Source organism: Saccostrea cucullata, unplaced genomic scaffold, assembly GCF_032062105.1.
Source record: "Saccostrea cucullata isolate Sc308-1 unplaced genomic scaffold, CSIRO_AGI_Scuc_v1 ctg473, whole genome shotgun sequence".
NCBI classification, from domain to species: Eukaryota; Metazoa; Mollusca; class Bivalvia; order Ostreida; family Ostreidae; genus Saccostrea; species Saccostrea cuccullata.
In genome coordinates this window covers 741137-759015 of record NW_026938446.1, presented here as the reverse complement: position 1 = coordinate 759015, position 17879 = coordinate 741137, and the positions used below count along the sequence as shown (strand labels likewise).

The following is a 17879-nucleotide window of genomic DNA, read 5'->3' as shown; positions in this document are numbered from 1 at the left end:
AACCTACATGCAACTGACCAGCGAAAATAAGTTTGAAAGTGGCGGTGTAACCGCGGGAATGTCATAAATACACGACCTTCTTTAGAGAAATTGAATCACTTCTTTAAAAATATTTTTATTACAACAGCTTTAACGGCTGTTTAGAATATTTACCTCAATTCTTGATCATCTCTAGGCCCCTGTAAAGCATTTTCTACTGAAAAATTGTATATGAAATGATCTGAAAGACTGCAGTGCATTTACCTGCTACTACTTTGTGAACATGGTGAATTCAATCGGTGAATTATGTTCAAAGATCATACTCACGTGATTTAATTATTCCTCACTCATTACTCTACTGCGGTCATTAAATCGTGAAATGTGTATAAACTAACGCCGCATGTACACTAATCTTTTGTTATTTGTATATTGCAGATTTCAACAGAAATTCCCCCCCCCCCTTCATTTTCCTCCTTGGCATTATTGCTTAATTCGTCGAAATTAAGTGTACTGTAGGAAAACAAATCTTGTGGGTATTTTAATAAACTACTTAAAATTACAGTTATAAATTGCATTATATGTTATACGTATCTATTCTTTAAACAGAATATAAATTGTACATGTAAATGATAAAATATTTATTGATATACTTAGATACTAGTATATCAATCTTTTATATTGTTTGCGTGCTAATTTTGAGTGCAGGATACCAAGTCAGCATATTATATTTCAACATTACAAGCATGGCCTAGACTCCCAATAAATCTAATTCGTTAAGTTTTAACCATAGAATTTAAGGAAAGTCATAGATAAGAAAGAAAGCATTTTGTCCTAAATATACCCCCCCCCCCCACGCGAGGATCTAAGTAGGGTGACTGGGATCCTTGGGGAGGAGGGATCCAAACCTCCATGGGACTCTCAAGAATTTAGCTGGAAAGTGACCTGTCCCACACTCTGTCTTAAACTTGCATATTTTTTTAAGGATGGTGGCAATATACAGCGTGCATATATTTAGTTTATAAGCTGTAGACACTCAGACTTTAGTATCCCATAGGGCATACATCTAAACAATGTCAAACAACTGCTACAAAAAAGCGATTTAAAAAAAAAAAATCTTTATTCACAGCAAAGGATGTATTACAAAAATCAAGGAAGTTTAGACCATCATAGGCTGTATGCTACTCCTGTGATTTTCTCTTTCTTTTTTTTTTTAGCAAAATGGGCTCCTAAAAAGTGTCATATTGAGAACAAGTCAAATTATGCCCAGATAGGTCCCAGAAGCCACCTCCAGCAATGTAAGAATTAAAAATTATAGGGGTCATGATTTGAACAAACTTGAATCTACACTACCTGAGGATGCTTCCACATAAATATGATCAATTCTGGCTTGGCTATTCTTGAGAAGAAGATTTTTAAAGAATTTTCCTATATATTTCCATGTAAAACTTTGGTCGGCCATTGTGGCCCCGCCCTACCCCCGGGGGTCATGATTTGAACAAACTTGAATCTACACTACCTGGGGATGCTTCCTTATAAATATGATCAATTCTGGCTTGGCTATTCTTGAGAAGATTTTTAAAGAATTTTCCTATATATTTCTATGTAAAACTTTGGTCGGCCATTGTGGCCCCGCCCTACCCCTGGGGGTCATGATTTGAACAAACTTGAATCTACACTACCTGAGTATGCTTCCATATAAATATGATCAATTCTGGCTTGGCTATTCCTGAGAAGAAGATTTTTAAAGAATTTTCCACACTACCTGAGGATGTTTCCCCATAAGTTTCATCTTTCCTGGCACAGTGGTTCTTGAGAAGAAGATTTTTAAAACATACCACCAAATTTTCATTAATTCCCAATTATCTCCCCTTGAATGAGGGCGTGGCCCTTCATTTGAACAAACTTGAATCCCCTTCACCCAAGAATGCTTTGTGGCAAGTTTGGTTGAAATTGGCCCAGTGGTTCTTAATGAGAAGAAGTCGAAAATGTGAAAAGTTTACAGACAGACAGACAGACGGACGCCGGACAAAATGTGATCAGAAAAGCTCACTTGAGCCTTCAGCTCAGGTGAGCTAAAAATGAAAAAAGTGAAAATGAAATTTGTCTATCATCCAATTTCTCAGTGGAAAATGAAGAATTTAGCATAATTTGGGTGGATTATCTTCACTTTAATTAAAAGTTAGACATTATCTTAGTTGTTTCTTGTATTTATTTTTATTTCCAAACGATTTTTGAAGTTAAAATATGACATTAAATATCTTAAAGAAAACACCAAAATAACCGCCCCCTTTTTGCCATTTTCTAAGCGCCCGCGGCGGTTAATAGGGATTATACGGTATAGTATTAAGAAAACTGTACCAAAAACCTTAACTTGGGTCACTGACACTGAGGGTATCACATAAGCTCCCCCAGCTTTGTTGAGGTGAGCTAAAAATCACATAAGGTAATTATTAAAATATAAACCATAATTGTATGTTCAATAATATGAATGTAAAATTATTATGAAAAAGAATGGATCTTAATTTTTCACAAATTTTTCTGAGAAATTATTTCTCAACACTACATTGCTTATTATTTTTATTAATATTTATTAAAATTGATTTTTAAATATTTGTACGTTGTTTATTTGTTGTTAAAGCTTTTATGTCCCTCTCCAGAATTTTTCACTCATATGAAGAGGCCACCTGATTTAGGAGCTGCAAATTTTGTTTTGTTTTATACTTGGAACTAAGAGACATAAGCAGTGAGGGATCTTTTTCATGCCAACACCTAACCACTGCAACATAGGGCCTCAGTTAAAACAGTCTCATCCGAAGTACCAGTCTTCACATCCCATCGTGGATTTGACTGTATGACGTAAGTACCTACTACTTACTCTGTGACTCTATAACAGAGATGCTCTAGCCATTGCACCACTGGGATGACTATATTGAAATTGAAGCAAACTGTAGTGTAAAGAAATAATTTATTAGAGAAATTCTTTTTGAACTGAAAACATTGCAAATATTTTAAGTCTTAATAGTAGCATAGTTTTCGTGTTTAAAAAGTTTCAGGATCGTCATTTTAAAATAGTTTTACAATTAAACAGTTTACTAGAGGTATTGTGAGCAATGAGCTCACATAAGATACCTCCCATATAGTTATAATAGCAAAGCCCATGTATTGCTGTGGCTGGAAAACCCAAAATATGTGTCAGATTCAAAAGTAAAATAGGAGGTGCACAATGACAATATGGTATCAGTGGAGTTGCGGATAAGAGATGGGTACCCTAAAGTGTAACAGACAGAAGGACGGACGTATGGACAGACGGATGGACATACCGATAACTATATCCCTCCCTCTTTTCAGCATTTACCGAGGTGGCCCATGGGCCTCTTGTTTTTTTTTTTTTTTTTTTTTTGTTTTTTTTTACCCATATAGCATATTTTGATACTTCACTTTTCATCACATTGTGCATAATATGAAATGAGGCTCAAATTTCAATACAAATATTTTTATTATGAAATATAATAATAATCAAACAAGACTGTAATGTCATAAGTAGTACATATTATAAACTTTGTAAGCACTGAGACACACAGCGGAGAAGGAGACAATGTTCTGTAGGTATTTCCTTCGAGCATCGTCCCTTCTGACAAGTACCACTACTGATGTGGAGGACAGTTCATGTAATGGCAGGTCTTGAATTCTTCTCTTGTTTTTCTCTATCTGATATTTACAACAGGGATCACTTGCCCAAGACAATGCATATAATCCTGCTGTCAAAAAGCTGACTCCAGCAAATGTATATGAAACAAGATCTTTGTTGCAATACCCTGTGATCAAGGAAATGATGCCGCTAACGACACATGATTTGTGAAGAAAATTTCCCATTTTTATCCATCTTGCGGTGTCTTTTCCAAGTGTGAATGGTTCGATTATTATGTGTGCCACCTGTCTTTGAAATGCTAATTCCAACTCGGTTTCTAATTTTTCTTGTTCATCTGGATTGTCAGGGTCTGTTGTTTCATAGATAATAACAAAATCTGGGAATGAATCATTTGAGTTCCTGAAATAAGAGAAAAAATTCCATTAATAATATATTTTGTTTATTATGTTCAGATTGAAGAAAATATCATCTCATTTTGAATTTAAGAATTTTCATTTTCGTTACTTGTTTCCAGTAGCGGATTAAAGGGGGTGGTGCACTTCCTTCAAAAATTGTCAGGTAGCATAAATAATTTTTCGAGAAAATGTAAAAATTTCAGCTTGGTAGCTAGACCAAATTTTTATCCTGCAAAATCTCTAGAATCCAGGAGCTTCTTCCCCTGGGCCGCCACCAGGATTTCACCTAATCTCAGATCAATGTTGAGGGACACAAGACCAAAATTTTTGGTCCCTTCGACATTTCGCTGAGTGTGCTGTAGGTTTTGCCCTGGACCCAATGGGGACCTCAGGACCCCCCCTGCCTACTTCTTGTGCCCCTAACTTTAATACCTGGATCCGCCCCTGGTTTTTGACAGGTGTCTGACTTATTCTCTTTAGAGAAGTGGACAGGCTTGTTATTCTCGTTAGAGAAGTGACCAGGCGATATCTATTAACTTAAGAATTTTGTCTGTCATTGTGTCAAGCTATAAATGGACTCCCTAGCTTAAGTAATAACTTAAACCAATATGTAGCAAAGTAGATTGTTTACTTATACCAGTATAGTGGTTCAGACTAACAGAGTAGAGTAGCTGTAGAGAGTAAACAGCTGCTAAACACTAAAACAGTTGTAAACCCAAATGCAAGTTTAAAGATGTTGATAACAGATATCGTAATTGGGATCTTTTATTCCTATGTGGGTATTTAAAATCATTTATCATTAATATTACACAGTCAATTCAGTAATCTAAATTCAAAAAGAATTTTTTACCGGCGTAAATTTGAAATGTGCGACATTTTCCACTGCTCCTTCTTTTACGAAAGAGTTGTGTCAAGGGAGCTAACTTTCTCAGCATAAAAATCAAAGTACCAAAAGTACTGTTAATTCATAAATTCGTTTCAGTCTTTTTACGATATAAGATAATTCAAGTATATGAGTAATGTGACATAAACAGAAGAATTGTTTGAAACAGAGACATCTTTTATATGTCTCATGGAGTTGAGTAAATCTGAGTTTGATTAATTTTTCGTTTTTGTGATGTTCGGTATATAAGCTAACCAGAGACATATAAAAAGCGTTTTAATCAAAGTACTCAGAAGTACTGAAAGCCGGGCTCATTTACAGGGTAATGCACAAAGACCATGGTGACAGTTTAAAATGAAGTTCAGACGTTTAGAAGATATGTTACACATAAAAATATCTCAATGGCATGTATAGCGTTAAAAAGTTTTTAAAAAATAAATAAAATATAGCTAGAAATTAACAGCGTAAAATATTTATCACATGTATCGTTTCGGGGTTTTATATACAACAGAAGTAAATAAATACCGATGCAGCAAGATTAATTAAGGTCAAACGACTATGCACTGATGTGTCCTCAGCGGGGAGTTTCGCATCAAGTCATTAATGATGTTTCCTGCATTTGTGTTAGCCTGATAAAGGTTGTACACCTTTATTTATAGAATATGACGTAGACAGGGATACCTGGTGAAAACCTTTCGCACCTTTTGAATTGCTTTGTAAAATATTAGTCAAAGGAGCCAGGAAAAAAATTAAACAATTTAATATTTTGATAAAAATATTCGATTTACTATTTCTTAAAGTGTTTTAATGGATTTTGTTTTCTCAACAGCGGCTGGGCGTATACGTACTCTGTTTATACTCGTAAACTCAATTTGGCGGTGAAGAAGCAGCATTTCCTGTTGCTCACCGTCGCAATAGCCGGGCATTGCTCTACGAGCAATGAGCCCGGCTAAAAATCAGTGGCGGATTCAGGGGGGTTGGGGAAACCCCTCTTAATATGAACATCAGAACTCCAGATTATGTGGACATGAATTCACCATTTAGACAGAGGCACCCTTGTCCATTATATCCATATGCCTGCTAAATATGTAGGAGCAATTATAAGGCCATTTGGCCCCAACCGGAAGACATGTACAGGACCTAACATGAAAAGCAAGTAAAGGGTGTAATGGTCTTTCTTCCCATCATACATTTATTTGTCTTTTTTTGGATAAGAAAAGAATATTTTTTCTCATTTGACTATTTCTGAAAGATTTTTCTCCGATGTCTGGCCATGGGTCCCAGTGCAAGGTTCAATGATTACGAAAATCACAATGTACATGTATGTTTATCTCATCCCCCAATTTTTCATATCAAATTGAAATATACACACTAGCGATAAGAACATACTGCAGTAATTTAAATGAAAATCGAACTATAATTCCCTTTCTAAGCACAAGGAAAGGATTAGAATGTCAGAAATATTGAACATGTAAAAACGCCTTACAATGCAAACAAGAAAATTCAAGGAGTTGGTCCCCTGCTTTCGGTGTCTTTGTGGGTGAGATGTCATTTTTATGACATATTGTGTCAAATATGAATGTCCATTGAATCATATGTCTTTTAGAAATTATTACCGACGTTGAATTTTTTTTAAAAAAAGGTCAATCGCGAAGGTCAAGTTCAAGGGGTCAGAAATCATAGCTTGCTCGGAAATAGCTTGTCACAGGTAATGCACAAGTCAAATATGAGAGCTATATCTCTTCTCAGTCAAAAGTTTTAAAGAACAAGATGTGTTTGTGAAACACTGATGCCTCTATGGCAACATAGAGAACATTAAACTTTCTTAAATGCAAATTAAATATATTGATACCCAAAAGTGAGTGGGTCTTTTCATAAGAAATACGATAGTGAAATATGAAAGCCCTAGCACCACCTGTTCAAAATGTTTTTCAAAGGTAGGTCAAACTCCAAGTCAAAGGGTCAAAGTTGTTGGTTTCTTAAGAAAGGTATTGTCACAAGTAATAAATGTATGAAGTATGTAAGCCGTAGTCCTAACCTTTCAAAAGTTATGTCCAAAGTCAAAGTTTTTAAAAAGTAGGTCAACTCCAAGATCAAGGTCAAAGTTCTTGATATCCAATGAAATTTCTTGACACAAGGATGAAACATTTGAAGTATGAAAGTCTTAGCCCTAACCCTGCAAAAGTTATGACCAAGGTTTGTTTTTTAAAAGTAGGTCAAACTCCAAGGTCAAAGGGTCAAAGTTCTTGGTATTCAATGAAAGGTCTTCTCACAAGGATTAAATATCTGAAGTATGAAAGTATACTAGCCCTTACTGTTCAAAAATTACCAGGTGTGGCCAAGGATAATTTTTTTTCATAAGTACAGAAATCTCTAAGGTCAAAGTTGTTGGTATCCAATGAAAGGTCTTTTCACAAAGAATACATATATGAAAGTCCTAGTATCTACTGTTCAAAAGTCATGGCCAAAGTAAAAGTTTGGAATTTTTGTGTAAAAGTGGGTCAAACTCAAGGTCAAAAGGTGGTACCCATACAAAGGCATTGTAGGAATACACAGGTGAAAATATGAAAGTCATAGCTCCACTTAAACAAGCGTTATGGGCACGGTTAAAGTTTTTGTGACTGACGGACAGACTGACAGACGAAATATGAAAGTCATGGCTCCACAAAATCAAAAGTTATGGGCAAGCTTAAAGTTTTAAGTTTCTGTGTCGGTCGGACAGACTGACAGACGGACAGAATAAGAATGACATTTAATGTCTCCTCGCTTTTGCAAAAGCAGGGACAATAATTTTGTTTAGGTGAAGTGCTTTATGTTTTTGTACAGTAAATATCATAGGCGTCGGAACCCTCCCCACTTTTTTTTTTTGAAAAGATAGACACAATTTAGGCATTGAAGATTGAAGCGTAGTAGGTTTACAACCCCACTTTCAACAGGCATGCTGCAGTGTAGTTAAAGAAGGGTAAGTGGTAGTGTTTGGGGAAAAATCGGTACTGAACCCCCCCCCCCCCCCCGAAATAGAATCTATACTTTAAAATCTCCCTTTAGCGAGAAAATTCTATTTCAATACAACTCTGCTTTATTACTGGGTTATCTTTCATTGGCAGTTGAGTTGTTCCTTCTTTTGAACCATCTGATCATCTTCCGTGTGCGACCGTATAGCTCTTAAGAACTAGTGGAAGGTTTGACTTTAATCAAACTGGATTGTGAAAAGAAAGCAAACAAATAGTAATATTTCTAAAATATAAATAAAAGTTAACTGGTTTCAGTGTCATAAATTTAAGTTGTTATAGAAGATATTCATATCACAAATCATTTCCATTTTTATTTTATGCTAATAATCATCGGTATCTAAGGCAGACAGTGGTACCATCCCATATAAAAACAAGGTGTGTTTGTGAAACACTATGCGCCCGGCGTCAACAAAGTTCGAAAAAGCTATTTTTAGCATATAGTTCACAGTCAAGGTCACAAGGTCATTGACCTTGGTGTTATTTGTAAGAACTTAATTAGTTGGGTATGCATACTAAATATGAAGTCCCTATCTCCTATGGTTCAAAAGTTATGGCAAAAAGTAGAAAAAGCTATAGTTAGTATAAAGGTCACAGTTAACTTCACATGGTCATTGACCTTGGTGTTGTTTGAAAGAACTTTATTAGTGGAGTATGCATACTAAATATGAAGTCCTTATCTCTTATGGTTCAAAAGTTATGGCAAAAAGTGGAAAAAGCTATTTTTAGCATATAGGTCACAGTCAAGGTCACAAGGTCATTGACCTTGATGTCATTTGAAGGAACTTAATTAGTGCAGTATGCATACCAAATATGAAGTCCCTATCTTCTATGGTTCAAAGGTTATGGCAAAAAGTGGAAAAAGCTATTTTAAGTATAAAGGTCACAGTCAAGGTCACATGGTCATTGACCTTGGTGTTGTTTGAAAGAACCTTTTTAGTGGAGTATGCATACCAAATATGAAGTCCCTATCTCCTATGGTTCAAAAGTTATAACAAACAGTTGAAAAACCTATTTTTAGCATATAGGTCACAGTCAACGTCAAAAAGTCATTGACCTTGATGTCATTTGAAAGAACTTTATTAGAGGAGTATGCATACCAAATATGAAGTCTCTATCTCTTACGGTTCAAAAGTTTTGGCCAAGGTTAAAGTTGACAACAGACAAACAGACAAACAGATAAACAGACAAACAGACAAACAGACAGGACAAAAACAAATATGAAGTCCCTATCTCCTATGGTTCAAAAGTTATAACAAACAGTTGAAAAACCTATTTTTAGCATATAGGTCACAGTCAAGGTCACAAGGTCATTGACCCTGATGTCATTTGAAAGAACTTTATTAGAGGAGTATGCATACTAATTATGAAGTCTCTATTTCTTATGGTTCAAAAGTTATGACAAACAGTTGAAAAACCTATTTTTAGCATAGGTCACAGTCAACGTCAAAAAGTCATTGACCTTGATGTCATTTGAAAGAACTTTATTAGAGGAGTATGCATACCAAATATGAAGTCTCTATCTCTTACGGTTCAAAAGTTTTGGCCAAGGTTAAAGTTGACAACAGACAAACAGACAAACAGATAAACAGACAAACAGACAGGACAAAAACAATATGCGCCCCGAAAAAATTCGGGCGCATAAAAATTTTAATTTTTCACATGTAGTTTTGATATACCTTCTCAATTCTTTTCTTAGTTGAGTACGTAGACTTGTAACAATGTATATTAATGAACGGTTTATTTTATAATTCTTCATCATGAGCAACAATTATCATATTAAGGATGAAAAGTCGCTCGGGTACGTGGCGCAGTGTAGCACTCTCTAGTCCCGGATTAAGGACTTGATCCTTATGTCGCAGGTTCGATTCCATGCGTGGAGACTGGTCCTTCGGATGAGACCGTAAAAACTAAGGTTCCGTGTCGCATTGCCGACACGAAAAAATATGAGTGAATAAACAAAATGCATCCACTCGTTTCCATGCAGCACATGGATTTAAAACGTAATTGTACACACTAATCGAAATATGTTCTCTGGAAGTATGTATACCATCTGCTCAGAGTATTAATTAAAACCTATATATAATTATTTATCATATACCCAGTACTTTAATTAAGGAATTCTGTGATTGATAATAGGCTCGTGGTTATACATAAAGTTATATCAGCATCTGGAACGAACCTTGCATCACAGTTTATACGTTTTCTGTAAGAGCCTTCGCGTAATAACCCCTGTGTATAATCAGATCTGAATTTTGGTAATGCGTATAATTATAGCAAGAGTGTAACTTGGAGTAATTGAGAAAGAAAACGCTTTTTCATTCAGAATTCACTAGGCTTGTTGCTTTTATGTGATAGTTGGGTAATGGGGTTACGTAAATGGGTCAAAAAGAGGTTTGTGAAGTAATTAAGAGATTCTAAAATTAAAGCGGAAATTGGATACAAAAGTAATGCCTTCTTTTAATCTAGTTAAAGTGAAACATATGTGAAGATTGCAATTTATCCGACATTGGAAAAAAGATTGTTTATTTATCATAATTATTTTAACATAAAGTTTACCATTATAACTACTAATCTTAAATGTGAAATATTTTGACACTCATATCAAAGTAAATAATCTGATTTTTTTTTTTTGCTGCTAAAACCTCTCAGGGACCTTACCTTACCCCCTCCTTTCATCTCCTCATAGAAAATGACTGTATAGAAGTATGAATTAGCATCTGCTTCAATACTAAGGAATATTCCAAAGTATTGAAAGAAAAAATGTACTCTGGGGTTTTATTATGCATGTACATAATTAGAATAATTACAAAAGGCAGGTGATGTGGTATGTTTATCCCCTAGAATATACATATTATACCGCTTAATGCATAATTCATGTATAATGGCTAAAACGTATTGGATTCGGTTTCTTTTACTCCTCAAAATCGATATATTGCTCTGACTAATCAAGTGTGAGAATTGCGTTTTCCCTTGTTTCTGCTCGGCCCGATTGAGGCTGTTTGTTTTTGACATATTTCACTATCATTGCGTAGCGAATCTAATGACAGAATAGTGGGTGTTATTCCGAGAGAGATAAAAATTAGAATATTCATCAGCAGTAATACATCCCAGCAATCGAGTACTTCTAAATTAACACTCGGAGTGGCCGAGTGCTGCCTTATACATAAAGGTGTAATGGATTTTAGCATGAAACGTACTCTGCGAGTGGCATTTGAAGACAATGTGATACAAACTTTGAACAGTTGAACGCTTGTGCTCTTACGACAAAGGAGATGATGAATTGATGATTTTGTATCGATTGGCATATTTTACAACATCCATGGCACAAGAATTTCAGTCACTCATGACGGTTATGTGGTGTCTCCAGTCAAAACATTCGAAATAATACCAATTGAATTTTACTCTTGCGTGCATCAGCTTCAAACCGGAATCAATAAATTTCAGGGATGTAAGAATGGGATGCCTCTCTCTTTGTGTGTTTTGAAATGTTCCGTTAAAATCTTGATAAAAGCATGTTTTCAAAGACCGCATTAACTGAGATACTGCGACTTGAATTACAGTTATAAATGAACTCTCCAGATAATTAGTGTACTAATTTTAGGTGTTCTTATATTAGCCAAATGTCGGATTCTTAAAGCTTTGAATAATTATATCGGAATTCATTTAATGGAATATGTCGACAATTAAGAGAGCCTACATGGAGATATCAAACGGAATTCGTGGTTTGCGATTCAGGAGCGACCAGCAAACGCAACAGAATAGTAACCAGAGTCCCCAGGGTGCTCGGGAGGGCCAGATGACCCAAAGGTTTAATGTGAACGGAAGCGGGGCCATGAATGTCAGAATCGTGCGGTCCCCCAAACCGCTTATCGCAAGAAAAATTCGGAGCTTATTCAGCAAGAGCCAACCGGACAATATTTTGGAACTCTTTACAGACGAGCGCTTTTTGACCAAGTTCTTCAGCTATTTTTCTCCCGAGGAACGAGGGACGCTGTGTCAGGTGTGTAGATTGTGGAAGAACGTGTTATATCATCCCAAGTTCTGGGTAGACGTTACCCCCATTATTGTTTGCCGTGAGCTTAGCCCGAAGGAGGACCAGAGAAGCAAGTTTTATGACAGTCTTCAACAAAGGGGATTTGACACTTTGTGTCTCTTTGGTGCCACCGACAACGATGTTTCAGATTTTGTTGCTCATTTTCAAACGTACAAGAAACAAATTAAAGCCATAAGTTTACGCTGTTCAAATGTGACTGATACGGGTATAGAAATTTTATTTAAGAAACTGCCTTGTTTGTACAAAGTTGAACTTTCAGGTTGTAACGAAATCACAGAGACCGGTTTATGGTCATGCCTGAACCCTAAAATTGTGTCTTTGACAATAAGTGATTGTATCAATGTTGCAGACGACACTGTGGGGGCCATTGCACAACTACTTCCGTCTCTTTTTGAACTAAATTTGCAGGCCTATCACGTGACTGATGCCTCTTTGGCCTTCTTTAGCGCCAAACAGGGATACATTCTGTCCATTTTAAGACTACATTCCTGCTGGGAAATCACGAATCATGGCATCGTCAACATTGTACATTCCTTGCCCAACCTGACGGTGCTGAGCATGTCGGGTTGCAGCAAAATTACGGACGATGGGGTCGAGCTCATTGCAGAAAATCTCAGAAAACTCCGATCTTTAGACCTCTCGTGGTGTCCACGTATCACTGATGCTTCGTTAGAGTACATTGCCTGTGATCTGAGCCAGCTGGAAGAACTCATTCTTGACAGGTATACATACTAATCCTTCATGGGTTATTTGAATAATTGCACCTGTATGCATATGTTGAATACTGTAGCAGTGTTACTCATAAGGTACTAGAATCATCTACAAAAAATATAGTTCTTCTGACCCAAATATGTACCTCATTGAGACTTATTGCACATTTATTATACGTCTTACTTTTTTTCAAATTTAGAAATAAGAAGTAAGATAACATAAAGCTCCAAACGACTACAAAAAAGTAATGGTAAAAGTTCTATTATCCGTGCAGTGTTTTAAATACGAACGCATAATTCTACTAACTCAAGTGCGTAATTAAAACAATCGCACTTTTTTTTATCATGCCTCTGATTTATTGGAGGTAATTCACAGGAAGTGCGATTTATGGGCGAATCCTTAGTTTATAATCGGAAGTGCAAACAAAAATAACTTGTCAATAAGTCAAATAAATGTCACAAAATCAATAAGCTACAGATAATCACATTATTCGTTTGTTCGGCGTTTTCAAAAATATATTTATTGACTCAAAATCAAATATTTATAAAAGGATGGTGCTGAAATCGATTAGATTTTGTTTAATTATTTGAAATTCCAATAACTAAAAGATGAAAGAGAGAATTCATCGACTAAAATATGACCTCTGCTGGTAAAAAGGCATGATCAATACCATGTATATGATATTTTATGTTTGCAAATCATGCGATATTGATGTTCTTCTGACCAAAAATAGACAGATGTCGGTTTTATCAATGAGAGGTCCCTTTCCCTTTAATCAAAGTGTTTCGACCTCGTTAGGTGTTGACTATTGGGTATGACTCATGGTTAGCTTTAAACTTGGCCTCAACTTTAATAATGAACCTTTATCGATTTCTCTCCGTACTTAAGGGCAGAAAATATAAAATCTGGCGAAAAAATGTGGAAAAATATTTTTTATTAATGTTGAAACAAGAAATAGATAAAATATTTTTTGTGTGGTTTATTACACAAATCTCTTATCTGAAAAGTGCATACGATGGAATTTTGATCTATGTGATGACCCCATTCAAAACAAAACAGGTGATACCAAGATGTTATACAAACTATGTCTATTTTCAACCGAACGTACGCGATGGATATAGGTACAGGCTTCTTAAAATACCCACGGAAGGTGTAAATATGATAACGCAGGTATGACAAGCGTCTTGCAGGGGTGCGTACAGGCATAAACAGCTTGGAATGCATGCTTATGATACAAGTGAGTGAAAGACGTCGATTATGAAAAAAATATGCATAAAAAATCATTTTCTTCAGTCTAAACGCTGGCGAGCTTTCATGTTGTCTTGTTTTTTTGATAGTAAGTAAAACAACTGAGCATTTTCCCTCCACAATAAAATGCAGAAAGTAAAGTGTTTTTAGGCATTTTTGTCATGGTTAATTATAAGAAGTTAAACGTTTGACGCATATCCTGGAAAACTAAAAGCTGTAAAAACGTATAGTTAAGCAATCATATTGAAAGGGAGGAAAGGCATTGAAAACTTTCTCAAGGAAATACTATTTTAATTGTAATGTTAAGAAAAGTAGGACCTATTTAAAAACAACTTTTGAACAAGACGCAAAATAGAGGAAAATGATTTAAGGTTCATTGATACTCTGATAAGAGAGATAACTCTGAATGACATAAACGTCACCCCAAACTTTATTCCCTCTGAAATGTCTTATTTGTCCGGTTTTCCCCTCGTTAGCTACACTGTACGTTAAAATTCTGTTGCACTTTATCTTGGAAATTGATTTTGTTTAGAAAATCATAAAGAGTTAAAGCAACATTTTATACATGTATCAGTGAGTATGGAAGGTTAAGATAAATAATTTCAGTAAAATTCCAGAGTCAAGTGCAACGAATATGTTTGTAAGTTTTGCAATTTCTGGAATGATCGACATGAATTTGATTTATGATAAAAAAAAATAATAACCGGCACTTGAAATATAAAATCTCAACATATAAATGCAGGTGGAACAAAAAAGCTGTTTAGCAATTTAAGGAATCAGATAACACCATGAAAGAAGGAGAAGAACTGAATGAAGAAGCATTTTTTTGTATAATGCCGAAATCTATCAAAGGCATCTATCTTTTACCTCTATATGAAATAAAAAAGAAAAAAAAAATCTGCCTTCGACTTTAAGGAGAATCCCTTGTTTTAATCAGATAAAATAGGGAAAGAGATAGCTAGCTGCTAAATAAAATAGTTTGCCATGTTCAATTGAAATCCCAGAGTTTGAATCTGTACTATAGAATTATGAATGAAGTAGCGTAGTTTACTTTAAAACGACCTGTATGTTTGTGAGGAAACTTTTTGTTTAATTCCAAGGAATACTATATGATCTTTTTATCACCGGTTTTATAGTTTTTGCATTTTTAGGGCAACTACATGTACACAAGTATATATATTTAATACTCAGCAATCATGAGCAATGCAAGTCAAATAAGCCTTAATTGTTAAAATTTACATAAAGTTATAAAAAGCATATATTAGGGGGCGGGGGGTAGGGGCAGTAAAATTCCCCTTGTTTTATATGAGAAGTAAAACCCGACATTGTTTAATTAATAAGACATCAAACAACGTTTCCATATCATATATTTTCTAATCATGTGTATCTTCTGCATTCAATTTGTCGGTCTTTGTCCTTCTAGACGTTATCTTTTCTTTTATCGTCTGCTTTGTCAGCCTACGAGTATCAAGTTTCTTCCTTTATTTGACTATGATTTTTTTTAATGTAAAAAATGTGTCTTTGAAAATAACAATTTGATTTTATTTGATTGATAGGTGCTCGCGAATAACGGATATTGGTGTCGGGTACCTTTCTACAATGACTTCACTACGCCGCTTATTCTTACGTTGGTGTACACAGATTCGAGATTTCAGCCTCAAGCACATTTATTCCATGAGAAATCTTCGCGTGCTGTCTCTTGCAGGTAAATAAATGTCATTAGCACATCTTGTGTTGGTGGGATAAACAACACTTTAATCATGATGGAGAAATTGACTTACCGTTCTGTTTCATCGTTTGGTTACTAGTATTTGTCACACGTTTTTGCCATTTTCAGTGAAAAATCGGTTATGAAATATTTTTTAACCCCATCAGTTATTAAATATTTTTTTAGCCTTATTTGACATTGAAAATTGGTATTTTGATGTTCTTCAACTATCATATTAAATAACAGTACGATTATATAAATGTATCACTTCATTAACACATAGAACTTGAAGTAAATTGAATGCACACGAAAACATTTTTCGATGGAACAATTCACATAGTCACGTGATACACCCTTTTTGTCTGCCATTTTGAAATATGAAAATTGTCTGGCATGAAGTATAAATCGAAGTTTCACAAAAAGTTTTTAAATTTATTAAGTAAGAAAATAATTAAATTCGTTATCTCCATATATATATCATTCTAAGGACATCAGAAATGGCTCTTGAATGTGGGTCTCCTACAGACAATCAAAATATAGAAAGTAACGTATGCCTATATTTGTACGAAATGGCATTTGGAATGGAAAAATGGAATTTGTTATAAAACACATTCAAATTAATTAACGCGTTTATATAAGCATTTGTCTTTCTCGGAATATGAAATGTATAAATTTGGAGAAAAATAGCCATGTAATATAAACATTCTAAATTGTAGCACATAAGATCATTTTAAGAAAGGAACCACGTTTATGTACCACCTACTGATCGTTAGGCATGTATCATGTACTTTAACAAATCTGTAAGGTATTATGTTATAAACTATAGATTACACAGATCCAACATACCATGCATATTACTGTCTGACTGCTATAGCACTTGAAAGCCTAGGAAATGATATCGCCATTACAACCCTAAATACCGGGGTGACGCGTTAGCCAAAAGATTGTAAATTGCTGTTGAACACACTGTTGAAGAATCATTGCTTGCGACAGTAGCATTTCAGGTGTGACAAAGAAATATTTGTTTTAAATTCATCATACTAAGCATGTTCATTATAAAACAATTACTCGATCATTTAGGAAATCCTATGGAAATTGAGCCATAGTTTAGTACTATAGTACTTACTACTAGTATCCAATACAATATCGTGAAGACGTTTTATAGCGAGCGCAGCGAGCGTCGCGAAGCGACGCTTTTCTTTTTTTTTTTTGAAGACGTCTTAACATTGTATGGGACAAGTTCTCCAATTTGTAAAACAATATCAATAGGTTATACTAAATCCTGAGATGAAAAAAAGTTTTATACTTATAGTAATGCATTGTATTATAATGTGACTATGATTTTCTTTTAGGGTGCACTCTAGTGTCTGGGCAAGGGTTGTGTGGGTTGACACAGTTACATAACTTAGACGAATTAGAATTGACCAACTGCCCAAGTGCATCTCGGGAAGTTTGCCTCTACCTCCGGGAAAACATGACGCACTGTCTAGTTGTGGACTAAGTGATATCCCACGTTCACAGAAATCACATCGTGTAATTTCCACGTTGCAGGTTAAAAAAACTCGGTTGTGCAAAATGCTCCTGTGTACATGTACTCACCTTGCTAAAATTCTGAAGGAAGACACATATAAAAATGTCTCGAAAGGTCACGTGACTATCATCTACAGAGAACTTGTGAGCACAGTATGAGTCCTTGATTATACAGATTCTGAGATTACATATCTTTTTTATCTTCTTTTTTTGTGTAACTAAAACATCGATAACACTGGTTTTTTTATGATGAAAATATGAATTTGAATTTTAAAATTTCCATATTTATTTTAAAAATAAATTCCAGCTTTATTCCTTTATTGACAGACCAATTTTGTACAGAATGCTTGTTATCACTGGAAATAAATGAAGACAAAAAATTATGAATGTTGTTTCTCTGTGGGGGAGGATGGTAATTTGTTTAGAGATAAGGGGATCGTTTATACGTTCTTTACTAGTTCACACCGTGCGGTATGCCGCCTGTATTGAGGAGAAACACTGGTGTGACCCTCCAACATTTTATTGTTATTTATATTATCACAAGTGTAACGCGCCTTCAGAAATAAGATGAATTCTTGGATTGATAATAGCAAGAGATAGAGAGAAATATTTACATAAAATGAATCACGGTATTTTGATTAAAAGCACTTCTGTACTGTTTGTTCCTGAGGTAGATAGAAAATGTGTAACCTTAAAATAAGAAAATTT

At 35.0% G+C, this 17879-nt stretch overlaps 2 protein-coding genes across 2 annotated transcripts; one reads left to right on the top strand and one right to left on the bottom strand.

Annotated features, from left to right (window-relative positions):
* Nucleotides 1-3456: 3456 nt before the first annotated feature.
* Nucleotides 3457-4939, bottom strand: LOC134250266 (transmembrane protein 11, mitochondrial-like). Its single transcript, XM_062732618.1, has 2 exons — nt 4874-4939; nt 3457-4027 (listed from the first exon to the last, which is right to left on the bottom strand). Exons 1-2 carry the CDS (start codon nt 4897-4899, stop codon nt 3514-3516), a joined length of 540 nt encoding a protein of 179 aa, XP_062588602.1. The 5' UTR covers nt 4900-4939; the 3' UTR covers nt 3457-3513.
* Nucleotides 4940-10848: 5909 nt separating this feature from the next.
* On the top strand, nt 10849-17563 carry LOC134250296 (F-box/LRR-repeat protein 16-like). The gene is made up of 3 exons (XM_062732645.1): nt 10849-12696; nt 15490-15638; nt 16994-17563. The coding sequence occupies exons 1-3, from the start codon at nt 11594-11596 to the stop codon at nt 17140-17142; spliced, it is 1401 nt and encodes a 466-aa protein (XP_062588629.1). The 5' UTR covers nt 10849-11593; the 3' UTR covers nt 17143-17563.
* Nucleotides 17564-17879: the final 316 nt, after the last annotated feature.